Source organism: Rhamphochromis longiceps, linkage group LG17 (genome assembly GCF_057381845.1).
Source record: "Rhamphochromis longiceps isolate RC_006_pf linkage group LG17, R_longiceps_female_GT1.1, whole genome shotgun sequence".
Taxonomy (NCBI): Eukaryota; Metazoa; Chordata; class Actinopteri; order Cichliformes; family Cichlidae; genus Rhamphochromis; species Rhamphochromis longiceps.
This window is the reverse complement of record NC_140573.1, coordinates 31,108,651-31,121,809: the sequence shown is the minus strand read 5'-3', so window position 1 is coordinate 31,121,809 and position 13,159 is coordinate 31,108,651. Positions and strand designations below refer to the sequence as shown.

The following is a 13,159-nucleotide window of genomic DNA, read 5'->3' as shown; positions in this document are numbered from 1 at the left end:
CTCAGATTTCACCTGTGCAGACTGATGCTTCAGATAAGTCTTAGTCTACTGTACCTGAATAATAAAGGTACCCAAGACAATACTACAGAAGATTGGGTTGTTGAAGATGCCTTCAAAGACATTCCTTTCACCGTGGATCTTACGGGCATTGATCTCATTGAAAAGCTGCATCATTACAAAGGTATTGAAGACAATGGTGTAGTGTTCTGAGGGTGGGGCATGGAGGGGTGCATTCCTGCCACTGTCAATGTCCAACAATTTCTCTCCTACAGAGGGGGGAAAAAAAAAAATATCCCAGTCAAGAAAAAGAAAATCTTGGATAACAGTGCAGGGTACAGAGAACATCTTCAGACACAAAACCCTTACCAGCAAAGAGCAATGTAAAAATGATGACTAGCTGATAAACTCCATGACCCAGGATGTTCTTCATCATGGTGCGGGAGATAAGAGGTTTGTTGCGGCCGTATGGCTTCCTTAGCAGCAGGGCTTCTGTAGGGGGCTCTGTGGCCAGAGCTAGTGAAGCAAAAGTGTCCATGATCAAGTTGACCCACAACATCTGTACAGCTTTCAGTGGAGAGTCCTAGTGCAAGAGAGCGAGTCGCCAAATCAGGTTATGGAAATTCAGATCATCTATTAAACACATTTCGATCCCCACGAGCCAAATTACACGTTTAATAGCTGGAGCAGTGGCTGCACTGAGGAGTACATATTTTGTTATGAGGTGTAAGATTGATGGCAGGTAGGAAACAAACAAATCTTTTTCGTAATGAACGAAGACATGAGAGCCAGGTAAGCTGCTCTTGGATACTGTTGCATTTCCACAAGGACAAATTTCCAAATTTCCAAACATTATACATAAAAGCCTTTATTTCTCCTCAGTTTATTGCTGGATCTTCATTCCCTCTGCTTCAGCTCTTTCAATGTGTTGCCCGTGGTACCAAGTTAATTTCCATTCAGAGCATAACAGTGAAATAACTCTTCAGACACGCAATAAAGAAAAAAAAAATCAAAAACAAAATAACCCTACAATATCTAGGTGCTAACCTGTGTGATGCATGCTCCTGTAAATGCTACAATGACAGCCACCACATTGACCGTTAGCTGAAACTGAAGGAACTTGGAGATGCTGTCATAGACGTTTCGACCCCACATGACAGCTTTAACGATGCTGGAAAAGTTGTCATCAGTCAGAATGATGTCAGATGCCTCCTTGGCAACATCTGTCCCAGCAATGCCCTGGAGACAACAAGATGATCATTAAGAATCTGTTCCAGCTATCCACCAAATATTTAACAAGATGATTAAGTGGCCTAAATTCTGACTTCTTTCTAGTTGACTGCCAGAGTTACCATGGGATACTGAGCAAGATGTTGATGTTAAGAATGACCCAATTTATATTTATGATTAAACCTTATTTAAGAAATTATACACAAGTAACTTACCATGGCGAAACCAACATCTGCTTTTTTCAAGGCAGGACCATCATTCGTACCATCTCCTGTCACTGCTACTACTTGTCTCTGTTCTACCACTGTGCTATCAATAATACCTAGAACAGAAAAATGTCAAACTTTAAAATAAAACCGTTACAGCCTAAAAAAAAGAAAAGGAAAAAAAGAAAAGAAAAAAAGGCTAGCAGCAAAAGAAGAAAACAAACAAACACATTAGTTCACTTTTTCCATTTTTACCCATGTCAGAGAAACATAACTACCTTTGACTAAGGTGTGTTTGTCTGTGGGGGAAGAGCGAGCCAATACTCGAAGTTTGGGCCAGATCTTGTCAATGCGTTCTTGTTCAATCTAGAAACATGAGACAAAACCCTAATAGAATCCAAACAGCACATCTGCAACAGTCTCTGAGGTACACTATTTTGCTGTGGCCCACCTCTCCCTTTTCATTGCGTATCCTGCGATTGAACTCTTTTCCCTCCACGCAGAGGAAGTCATCTCCAGGCTGTAGGATGCCACACTTGGTGGCGATGGCTCGAGCTGTGTTGATGTTGTCCCCAGTCACCATCCGCACGGTGATGCCAGCACGCTGGCATTTCCTGATAGCATCTGGAACCTGAAGGGAAGCACAAAAGCACAGGAAAAAGAAAAAAGAAATATCACTAGGGATCATCAATCTAAGTGTTCAACTAAATTTTATATACATACATACATACATACATACATACATACACACACACTTGTAGGAAAGGATGAGATTTGGAAATAATGGGCCCCTTCGTTAAAAAAAATATGAACCAAGCCCAGCACACCTGTCCAGTACATAAAATGGCAGAAAGCCAACTAAATGAGCGACAGTGAAGCATCTAGCAAGAAAATGACCTAACTTTTTCAGGCAAGGATTATACTCCCTCACCAACGCCCACAAACAGTTGCAAACACCACAGAAGCATAGTTGTGCTTTCTTGTCTACTTGTAGGATGCAATGTACAGATAGCGCCTTTGAGGTGTAGAAGTTGCCTGGATACGTTTGCATGCAAACTAGAGAATACTCTGACATCTGCACCGAGTCTCAGGTACACCCTGATGACAAACATTTATGTCACTCAGACCCTAGAAAACCCTTGTGTACATACAGATATGGAAATTATAAAATTGATATAACAAATGGGTCCTCCTGGAGTAAGCGCTCCCTTTAAAGAAATATTTTTTTTTGCTTTGCTTAAAAAGTGTGTGTGCCCAACAGTCCAGTAGATGAATAAAGCTGACAACTGACAAATAAAGCTCTTTTACATGTGCTTGTTAAATGCTCAAAAAACTTAAACCAACAGCTTGAATCACTTTATTTTTGGAAACTAGATTCACCTCAGCTAGTATAGACTGCTAAATTAGGTCTATTGTTTTTACTGTTTACATTCACCCATCATTTATTTTGTGTTGCTTCCAAACCACCTGAAATGGAGTCATTGATGTGGCTGAGTTTAGTTAAAATGGTTGGTCCACAAATTGAGTGCAAACAGCAGTTTCCATAGAACTGTCAGCCAACTAGAATTGACGTATTCTAATGTTTGATCTAATTATGGTTTCTTAATGATAGACACATCATAGTGTCACCAATTCCAGCAATCTGCCAGTATCAGCAGTGTGGCCGTTTCTCCTTCATACACGTTTGGACAACAATCATTCTAAATACTTCTTTTTGAGTGCAACTTTGCAACTAGTGAAGTTGTTCAATGTGCCACATCAAGCAATGGGTTCTGACTCAAAGCCAAAAGACGGACCTTCAAATGAAGTGCAGATAAATACTCTACCTTTGTAGACAGCTTCCTTACTAGCAATCAAACAAGTGAAACTGTTTGTGCATAAACTCACTAACATTAGTGTAGCCACTAACCTCTGGTCTAACAGGATCTTCAATGCCAACCACACAGACGCAGGTTAGTCCACTGAGGATATCATTTTCATTGTCCCAGTCAGGCTCCCCATCAGAAGCAGGAAAATCTCTGTATCCAAGGCAGATTGTTCTCAAGCCCTCTGAGGCCATGGGCTCGATCACTTTCTTAACCAAGTCATCTCTGTCCCGTGGGCGGAACACCTTTGGCTCACCATTAGCTGTCAAGATTTTATAGCACCTGAAATGTGTAAAGACGACACATTAAATCATAAATGTAAAGGAAAAGAAAGAAAAAGAACGTGTAGGAGGGCGAAACATCCAAAGATGAAAGCCATTAATGGCTTGGAGTTAAGAAACATGGATAAAGACAGAGATAGGTACAGACGCATAAATGTAAAAAATGTCATTTAGACTTAATAAAAGGGTAAGAGAAGAGGAGAAGACAAAGCATTTGAATGGTGAGCTGCAGCAGTAAGAAGTCACACTAAGCCCTCTATGGGTTAAAAAGAAGCCTGCTTGGTTAAGAGGCTTACAGAGCTGTTACCGGCTCATTTTCTCAGTGCCTGTTTTTAAGTCACAACGTAAGGGGCTTGGGTGGGATGCACTTGAACTTCTTAGCTGCTTAAGCCATTACACATATCATTTACAGCAAAGTCTGGCCAGCCGAATGAGTACAAAAAAAAAAAAAAGAGCTATGGAACAACCTTTCATTTAGCTGATCAGACATCCATGATTTCATGCTTCTTCAGTAAAGAAATCATAGAGGAATTATTATCTAAGAGGATAATATTAAACCATACAATCCCCCAGCCAAAAAAACAACAACAAAACAAATCATAGAAAAGCAGAACATGTGAACGAACATGAAAAGTGAAAATGTCTCTTACTTTTTTAGGAGAATTTCTGAGGCTCCTTTGCTGAACATACGGTAGCTGCCGTCAGCCATCTTTAACACAGTGCTCATAGACTTGCGAACTGAGTTGAAGGTGTAGACCTTGTAGAGTTTCTCTTCAGGAATCTCGTTGCGGATAGCCTGGTAGTCGCGTTTTAACTCAGTAGAAAAGCCGAGCAAGGCACATTCGGTCTTGTTACCCACCTGTCGTGGCAGACCCCCTTCTTTCTCTGGAGGCTAAAAGAAAAAAAAAAAGAAAAATGTGAAGACAAAGTTAATGTGCTACACAGTCAATTTTAGAGGTACGCTGCTTTTTACAAGCATACCATGATTTTAGTAGTGTAGGCGCAGTTGACTGCAATGCCCAGAATCAGGATGTCTAAAGTGGAGGAGGGGATGTTCTCTGGTTCAGGGACCTTCTTGTAGTGCTTTTCAGCTATGTAGGCCTGCACCACAGTCATGCGATTCATGGTGAGTGTACCAGTCTTGTCAGAACAGATGGCAGTAGCATTTCCCATAGTCTCACAGGCATCCAAGTGACGCACCAGATTGTTATCCTTCATCATTTTCTGTAGGAAGATAAAAAAAATAAAGTCTGACAACACTGAAAGCTATATTTTCTATAATGAAAACATTTTATTTTTGTTTCATGAAATAAATGTGGTGAGATTTTACAACTGAATGACTAACTCCTTGATTAACTAAAGCCCTATGTTGGCTAAATAATACCCTAAAGCCAAGTAATGATCCCCTTTCCTCAAGTTGTTAACCAGATTTTAGCAGCTTGATCTTCTAGTTTTAATAGGCTCAAGTGTAAGGTGGTTAGTTCGTGCACAGGTCACTTGGCTAGGAGTCTCACCTTAACAGAATACGCTAAGGAGATTGTTACAGCAAGTGGCAGGCCTTCGGGAACAGCGACCACAAGAACAGTGACACCAATGATGAAGAACTTCACAAAAAATTGAATGTAAATAGGTGTGCACTCCTTAACCCAGGATAGATTCTGGATCCAGAAGGTATCCACTACAAACAGCACCACCAGGATGATAACAGTGATGGCTGACATAACCAGACCTAGAGGCAAAACATGAGAGAAAAGAAAGATGTTAAGTTATATTCCTATCAGGACACATTTAGCAGTATGTTGCTTATAGTGGGTGTAATTGTGATTATACAATATAAACAGTTGGAGACGTACAACCCAAAAAAAGTTGGAGTGAACACAAGGGCATGAGAGTACAAGCACATAAAATGTTTTACAATCTACAGCACTCAGCTGTGCCAGAACGAGTGATTTTGACTGACTCACCTGCTTTTCCAATCTGTACTGCTAGTTTGGTCAGTTTTCCCTGGAGAACAGACTTCTCTTTCTTTGGCAGGTTGGCTTTCTTCTTCTCCTCTGCATCTGCTCCTTCGTCACTGTTCAGAGGCTGCATTTCCATTGCAGCACCATCCTGGGCTTTAGCTGCAGCAGAGAAAACAAGACAAGGTTGTTAAAAAGGGCCTGGCTATTCCAAATCTGCACTGGCCATTACTGGTGCTGAGTGTTTTAAATAATTATATAAAGGAATACTGTGTTAAATTCATTTAAGAAAGACTCTAGGATTTATGGAAAAAGCAACGACTGAAATGAAAGTATGCTGATTTGTCAGTTATGATTTGTCAGTTATGAACACAGAGTATTCATTCACGATCAGGTGCCACGTCAAGCCTACATTTGAATATTTGCTTCCAATTTGCAAGACCAGAAATAAAAACTGCATTCTACAGCTGTGGGTGAATAAGGTTGATACAGGTCAAATAAACGTATTCATCTCTCTGGTAATATTAGAAAACTCGAGAACAGTTTTTATATTTCGTGTCTATAGCATATAATCTAGCTCAACAACAGGCCTGGACTAGATTTCCTCTGCCCCTCATAAAATATCTGTTTATCTGACTTTACAGGTAACAAGTCAGAACAAGTTGATTGAAACGGGATCACAAAAATTGCTGTATGATGAGAATATTTAGAATATGTAGAGCACTGTATCACAAGTTAACTGATTAAATAAAATCACTCAAAATTATAGCATGCTTTGTTGCTTCCCTGTTATCCCAGGAACTGTGGAAATGTCACTGTAATTATGTTTGTCAGCTGACGGCACAGAAGTTAGTTGAAAGATTTTGAATTATTTACCATACTTCCGCCAAGAGGTTTAAAGAACAGGTTACCTAGCTAGTGACAGATCTATTTGAGGCATCTCCTACTCTTCCTCCTTCTGCAGGTAAATTCCCATAAACCTCTCTTCTCAATCTCCCTCAGGGCCACTTTCTGTTCCTGCAGAACTAATGGGAATACCATACCCACATCTAACTAGGTAACCTTGGACACACAAAGCCTCTAATGCCAAAAGGAGGAGAAGAGGCAGCTGGCAGGCCAGCAGGGGCTGGTCTCTGTCATGTCACGCACCATGATAAAATCATTAGCTTTCCTGGGCACTGACGCTATGGCACTTCCTGCAGGACAACTGAAATATTCTCTTAACATTTTGAAGTCTTAAACAAAGTACACAATTCTTTTAAAGCATGGGGAGCCCTTGTCCAATTTGGGGATACTAAAGGCTCTATTTATGGTACAATGGTATGGACAATAGCACGGTATTGTGTGCGAATGCATGCAGCAGGAAGCAAGAGCACTGGGCTACTGCAGCTGCTGTGGACTGTGGCTTGCTCTGCACTTACATGGTCGGTGTAATCTCAGTCTAAAGGATTACTGCTGATTCCTGGCAGGCAGAGGGAATCTGTGCACAAGGGACCAGCGCCAGGGTTGTGGTCACAGACCCAAGCACTACTGATCATAGTGTCCCAGCAGAACAAGGCTGGCTCGCTGGCTGAGTTACCACTAAAGAGTCTCATTATCATTGTTATCGGTCTGAAATTGCACCAGTGCAAGTCTCAGAGTTTGACTCTGAATAGTTCAGTCTGGGACATCAATAGAAATTAAAATTGAGGGGGGCCTGAGGGAGAGTCAGAGAGAGATGGGTGGGAAAGCAGATGTTCTGGCCCCAGAATTGTTGCATGGCTTTAATCTCCTCATCACTAATCGCTATAACTGGATTCAGTAGCACCTGCTGCTCGAAGTGCAATGTGCCAGGGAAGGACGAGAAAAGAAGAGAGAGAGACAGACAGGAGGACCAGACAGTACAATGGAGAGCCAAGAACAGCCCGTACTAAGTATATGCTGACATAGGGTCATGCAAAAATATGTAATTCCTCATTACTTGCATGAAATTATGGTGGCCAGTTATTAACAGACTGGGGCTGTAACCTACCCTCAGGACTGTTAAATGGGGAGGGACCCACTGATGAAGCTAAAGGCTAATACCTAAATGTAGGCACTAAGCTGTATGGCAATTACATGTGGTTAAGCATGTCAGTCTGTGTGTGGGCAAGTTACTCACCTTTCTTTCGATTTTCTACAGAACCATCCTGCTTCTTATCTGTAGAAGAATGCAACACAGAGTTAGGAACATAAGGATTTTTAAGGATTAAATAAACTAATTAATCGTATAAGAAAATACTGATAAATGTCTCTTTATACAGTAATTAGACCAATCATTCTTCAAATTACTGATTTAAATGAGGAGAACTCTACCATCATACATAAGATGAGCTACAAATAGCCGATTTGGTTGGCAGAAAATAAGTCGTCTACTGTGACCCTCTGACAACTTCTAAAAGTTGTTTTATATAAACAAAGGTCAAATCAGTGCTTTTTGCATTCATATAAACCCTGCTATAACTACATTTTTCTGCAGATTATAAAACTAATGGTAAAGACAATGCTCTTTGTGTGTCTGTGTTTGTGCTGAGTTTATAAGGGCAACAAGCAGAGGAGCATACTGACTTTTTTTCTGTTTCTTCTTCTCTTCCTTCTCCTTTTTCTTTTCCTCTTCGTCGTCATCATCATCTTCCCCGCCTCCGAGTAAAGTGAAGATAATTCCAGTTTGAGAGTTGACACCCACAGCAGTGACCAACATTTTCCCTGAGCCTTCCATTACATGGGTGCCTTTGAACAGAAGAAGGAAAACAAAGTGTCAGTAAATGACATCGGGAAACAGTACCTAGGATAAATGCCCTGGTCTTTGTTTCCATATGACTTCTTTCAGTCATATGGTGGCAGCTTTGACAATGGTGGCAGCTTTGTCCCTGCCGATCTTTATTTGTTCCTTTGAATGTTTCATTTTGGTTCAGTGAAAATTTTACGCTAGATTCCTTTGTTGAGAAGGTGGTTTAGCCAGGCTTTCAAGCAGTATGATGATATACACACGAGAAACTAAATGCAGGTTTTCAATTGCAGGCAATAAATACAAATGAATAGTGCACTTGAAAGTACAGAAAGAATAAGTCACTACTGCAGATACACTCCAAACCTTTAATCAACAGCCTTTAATCAAAAGCCAATTGTTAGTCTGTGTGAAATAATGGAATTCTGAGAGGCTGTAACAGTGTTGCATCTCTGGCTCTCCATTCCTCTTAAGACACGATTTAAAAAAACAAAAACAAAAACAAAAAACCCCACACAGAAACATCAAATATCAAAAAAACACGACAAGCTAAAGTCGGAGTAAAGGAGCGAGACCCACGAGGCTCTGACAGCCGAGGAGTGGAAAGCATTTAAAGGTTCCTGTGTTAATTAGAAGATGCTTTTCTTTCATTCGTGAGAAGGGATACGGGCCGTGCTAAGGGAAATCAAAGAGCAGTAGCGAGGCACCGCATAAAAACACAAACACACATGACTCCTGTGCCTTGGAGGTGTGCCAGGAGAGAGCCAGATGAACTAAACAAAAGTGTTTCTCCCTACACACGTTTTTCGTGACAAAGCCATGAACTGTATTTAAAAGGGCGTTGGGGACATAGGATGGACAGAGAAAAAAAAAAAATGCTGGAAATGTTGAATGGCTGATAACTTCCGGCACTGAGAGGCAAGATCAGGAACCAATTCAGTTTCAAACATGTTTTCAACAGAACACAAGTTTCATGCTGAGCTGAATGCTAACAAATATCTGATGGTCAATTATTTTCAATTTCTGGATTATAACAGTTTATTTACGAAGATCCAGATGATCACCTGTTCTTACTGATTTCAATAAAATTTTGGATCATTTATTCAGTGCAATGAGTATTCCAGAAAATTTCTTTTAAAAGCAGTTCAATATATTGGACAACATAATCTATAAAACCTCTGAAAATTCGGTCCTTCCCAGTACGAACCAGTAAAAGGAGAAGGAGGTTGTTCATGTTACCTGATAACAGCATTGGATCTTTTTCTAGTGTTTTCTTGACGTGGTCAGACTCCCCTGTGAGTGAGCTTTCATCGATCTTCAGATCATTGCCTTGGATGAAGACTCCGTCAGCAGGCAAGAGGTCACCTGAAACATTACAAAGCCAAACAAGCCTTTAATTTGGAGAAACAACATCTTAGTAACAGTTTAAATTGATGCCTTAATCACAGGCTCTCAAAGATTCTATGACTAAGCGAGTCATGTGAAACACTTTAGTGCTCGTCTCTTCAGAGGTTAGTGGTTATGTCAGTAATGTTCTTTTTACTGGTTTATGGATTTAAATCATTAGTGAGCTGGCTGTTGCGTTCCTCCCACGACCAGGAAAGTTAAACTTGAAGAGAAATCCTCATCTTAATCTGTGATGAACTAAAACTAAAACCTTGAACCAAGGATGACCTAAATGTGCAGTACTGTTTTCTTAATGGCCCATATAATAAACATCTTAATAAAACATAGGTTCCACAATATATCGACATTCTTAACAGATTGACTTTTTTTAACCATCAAATAAAGGCTTATGTTTAACTGAGCTCTTACCGTATTTTACTTGTGCAATGTCCCCAACCACAATCTCCGCCACAGGAATTTGAATAACTTGTCCTCCACGGACAACAGTAAATTTCTGTTCCTGCTCAATGCGGCTCTGGAGGCCTCTAAATTGCTTTTCTTTACTCCAGTCATTGAATGCTGTTACCAGCACCACACAGATAACTGACAGAAGAATGGCGGCACCCTCGATCCACCCCGCCTCTGCCTCATTTTCATCCCCACCACCACCAGCAGCTTTTCCACAGTCTGAAGGAGGATGGGGAAAAAAAAAAAACATTAACATACAAAGCATAAACTTAACACATCACCTCATGGCTCTGAGAAAAATAAATGCCATCACATCATTACATGTCACTGCAAGTATCACTAAATATATTTAACAAGAGACATAATTAAGACTTCAAACATAAGTAATATCTAGAAAAAGAAGATAAAACATAAATGTAATGAATGGTTTCTTACTTTCTCTCTCTGCATCTGGAGGTTTATAAAAAGAAAGGCCTAGTGAAACTATGGCTGCCACTTCAAGAATAATCAGCGTGACATCCTGTAGTGCCTCCCACACTAACTGCAAGAACGTTTTGGGCTTTTTGGGAGGTATAAGATTTTCCCCAAACACTGTTTTCCGCTTCTCAATATCTGCAGGCTGTCCGCTTAGACCTAGGTAGGCAAAGACAGATAACCAAAAGAAAAAAAACCTGTTAATTCATAAAATGTTAGTTTTAAACCCATCAGGGAATTTCACACAAAACAAGAAATATTTATTCACATCAGAAAAAAAGAAAAGAAAGAGAAGGCCTTAATTATGTGTCACAAAATTGGAGCGCAGATGGGTGAGTTGCTGCAGTTCACAGGGGGGGAGCGTGTCTCACTGAAGTAAGAGTCAGTGAGCTGTGCTCTCATCAGCAGGCCTCCAAAAGCATAATTTCCAAAAGGATTCAGCATTTCTGACAGGACACTGCGGAGGACACAATGCCTGCAAACAATGACACATTCTGTGGGTATGTCAAACATTTTCACCTCTTTCAGACACGCCAGGGAATGTGAAAACTATGGTCAAATCTAATCCCCCAAAACTGCTGTTTTCAACACAATGACCAACTGACTAGGGGTTGAATCAGCTATGGACTCACAGGTGCCTATACTCACACACTACTGTCACGTTATGGAGTCATCTCTCTGATACATTACACGTCTGGCTGCCCTGAGACCCAGTCATCCATGTGTACAGAGAAGGAGCTTTCTGCAGCAACCCATTCAAATGCCTCAACATTCAAGGCAGAGTCAAATATTCAAAAGGGCCTTCGCACATTTGATGATGCATGACAGTTTTTCAGTTCTATTCATGCTAGCTGTGTGTGGGTGGGGGTGCAGACTGGATGGAGAGAGAGAGTGTGTGTGTTTATGGGAAAGAGATGGAGCAGGCCTGAGGGCTGGGGAGGAGTGACTGTGTGAAACTGCTACTGACAGGCAGATGGGGGGTGGGCGGGGGTGGTCGGGGGTGAGGGTGTAAAGGACCGAGACTATTAAAGAGTAGAGATGCTGATGGCTAAACGGAAGCTGTCCTGGCAGTATCAGCGTATTAACAGGGAAAAGGATCAGCAGGGCATGGAGAGAAAGAGGAAACGACAGAAAAACAGACAAGCAGACCAGAGGCATAATAAAAACCATGACACCGCCTTGGAAACTGAGCACAGTGACAAGAGCACAGACAATAAGATACATTGTTCTTCTGATCTCATGCTGTAGGCACAGACAGTTCAAACTGCTGATTCTGATGGGGTTTTCTTTTTTATTAATATTGGAGAAGTCAAAACTCCAGCAACACTTATTGTGTTTAGAACGTCATTGTCAGGCCAACACTTTGTGTGTGAACACCGAGACTAACTACTGTTTCAACAATAATGTTCTATACACTCATGTGTTCCTGGAATTCTCCATTTAGATTTTACCCCCTCCCTATTTTGTTTTGCTTATCCAATTCGGGGGTGTAAGGCAGCTGGAGCGTAACCCAGCTCTCATAAGGTGAGGGGCAGAGTAAACACTGGGCAAGTGGCAGTCTGTTGCAGGGCTAACACAGAGAGAAAGACAACTTTTTACACTTACATTCACACCTACCAATTAACCTAACTCCATACATGTGTTTGGACCACGAAAGGAAACTGAATACCTGGAGAGCAGTGCAAACTCCAGGCCCTTGTTGGGCCCTGGGTGAAAGAACAGTGAATGGACGTGTCATTTGTGGTCATTTCATAACCAAATATCTGTTGAATTAAGAATTTAATCTCTGTAGACTCTTCTCTGGAAGAGTTTGGAAATACTTTGGATTCATTGCAAGTGATGTTGTGAGTGTTTTACGCACATCCATCATGCAGGTACAAAGACCTGACTGAAAGACCTTAAATTTTGCTTCTAGGAAATGTACTCTGATCAGGGAATAAACACCTTATTTAAATGAAGACGTTTTAAATAACAGATATGTATCATGATATAAAAGTGATACATCGTGTTGATTTCATTTTCCATCAAGTTATGGTAGTCCCACCAATTCTAGATTTCACTAATAATCTAGAATAGGTCTAATGCCAATAAAGTAGCATATAAAATATCAGAAAACTGAGTTAACATTAACACCAAATCCCAAAGTAAATGCTTTTTCCTGTTAAAATATAAACCTTGATATTTGTTTTGTGTGTGTCAGTTTGCTAACTGATGACATAATTGGGCTCTAAAAACATTTTTTTTAAAAAGGCTTGAATTAAATACATTTACAGTTGATTTGTGTTTTATCCTTGCCAATTCATTATAATCAGTGAATATAGTAGGATAATGGTTGGGCTAAACTTTACTCCTGAATAAATTACTTAAATAAATAACTACAATAAAAAATGCTGACTTCAGTGAACTGCTTCATAAAATTCCAAATTGTTTCCATTGATTTCAGATGCGAGTTAATTAAAAGAGGGTATTGCCGTTTTTTTCCCTCATTCCTACTCACCAAGCAGGTCAATAAAAACTTGTGTAAAGAAGAAAATAATCCTGTATTACT

At 40.4% G+C, this 13,159-nt stretch overlaps 1 protein-coding gene across 4 annotated transcripts in view; it reads right to left on the bottom strand.

The window, feature by feature from the left end:
• Positions 1-13,159, bottom strand: part of atp2b1a (ATPase plasma membrane Ca2+ transporting 1a) — a 40,151-nt gene that overhangs the window by 8,278 nt on the left and 18,714 nt on the right. For all 4 annotated transcript variants that reach the window (XM_085385842.1, XM_085385843.1, XM_085385845.1 and 1 more), the window contains exons 3-18: positions 10,573-10,770; positions 10,099-10,356; positions 9,523-9,648; positions 8,124-8,285; positions 7,678-7,716; positions 5,544-5,699; positions 5,094-5,308; positions 4,561-4,803; positions 4,230-4,471; positions 3,343-3,580; positions 1,885-2,064; positions 1,712-1,799; positions 1,443-1,549; positions 1,045-1,236; positions 367-580; positions 55-266 (exon numbers count right to left, since the gene is read on the bottom strand). In XM_085385842.1, the coding sequence (XP_085241968.1) occupies positions 55-266; positions 367-580; positions 1,045-1,236; positions 1,443-1,549; positions 1,712-1,799; positions 1,885-2,064; positions 3,343-3,580; positions 4,230-4,471; positions 4,561-4,803; positions 5,094-5,308; positions 5,544-5,699; positions 7,678-7,716; positions 8,124-8,285; positions 9,523-9,648; positions 10,099-10,356; positions 10,573-10,770 (2,870 nt within the window). The remainder of the gene's footprint in view (positions 1-54; positions 267-366; positions 581-1,044; positions 1,237-1,442; positions 1,550-1,711; positions 1,800-1,884; positions 2,065-3,342; positions 3,581-4,229; positions 4,472-4,560; positions 4,804-5,093; positions 5,309-5,543; positions 5,700-7,677; positions 7,717-8,123; positions 8,286-9,522; positions 9,649-10,098; positions 10,357-10,572; positions 10,771-13,159) is intronic.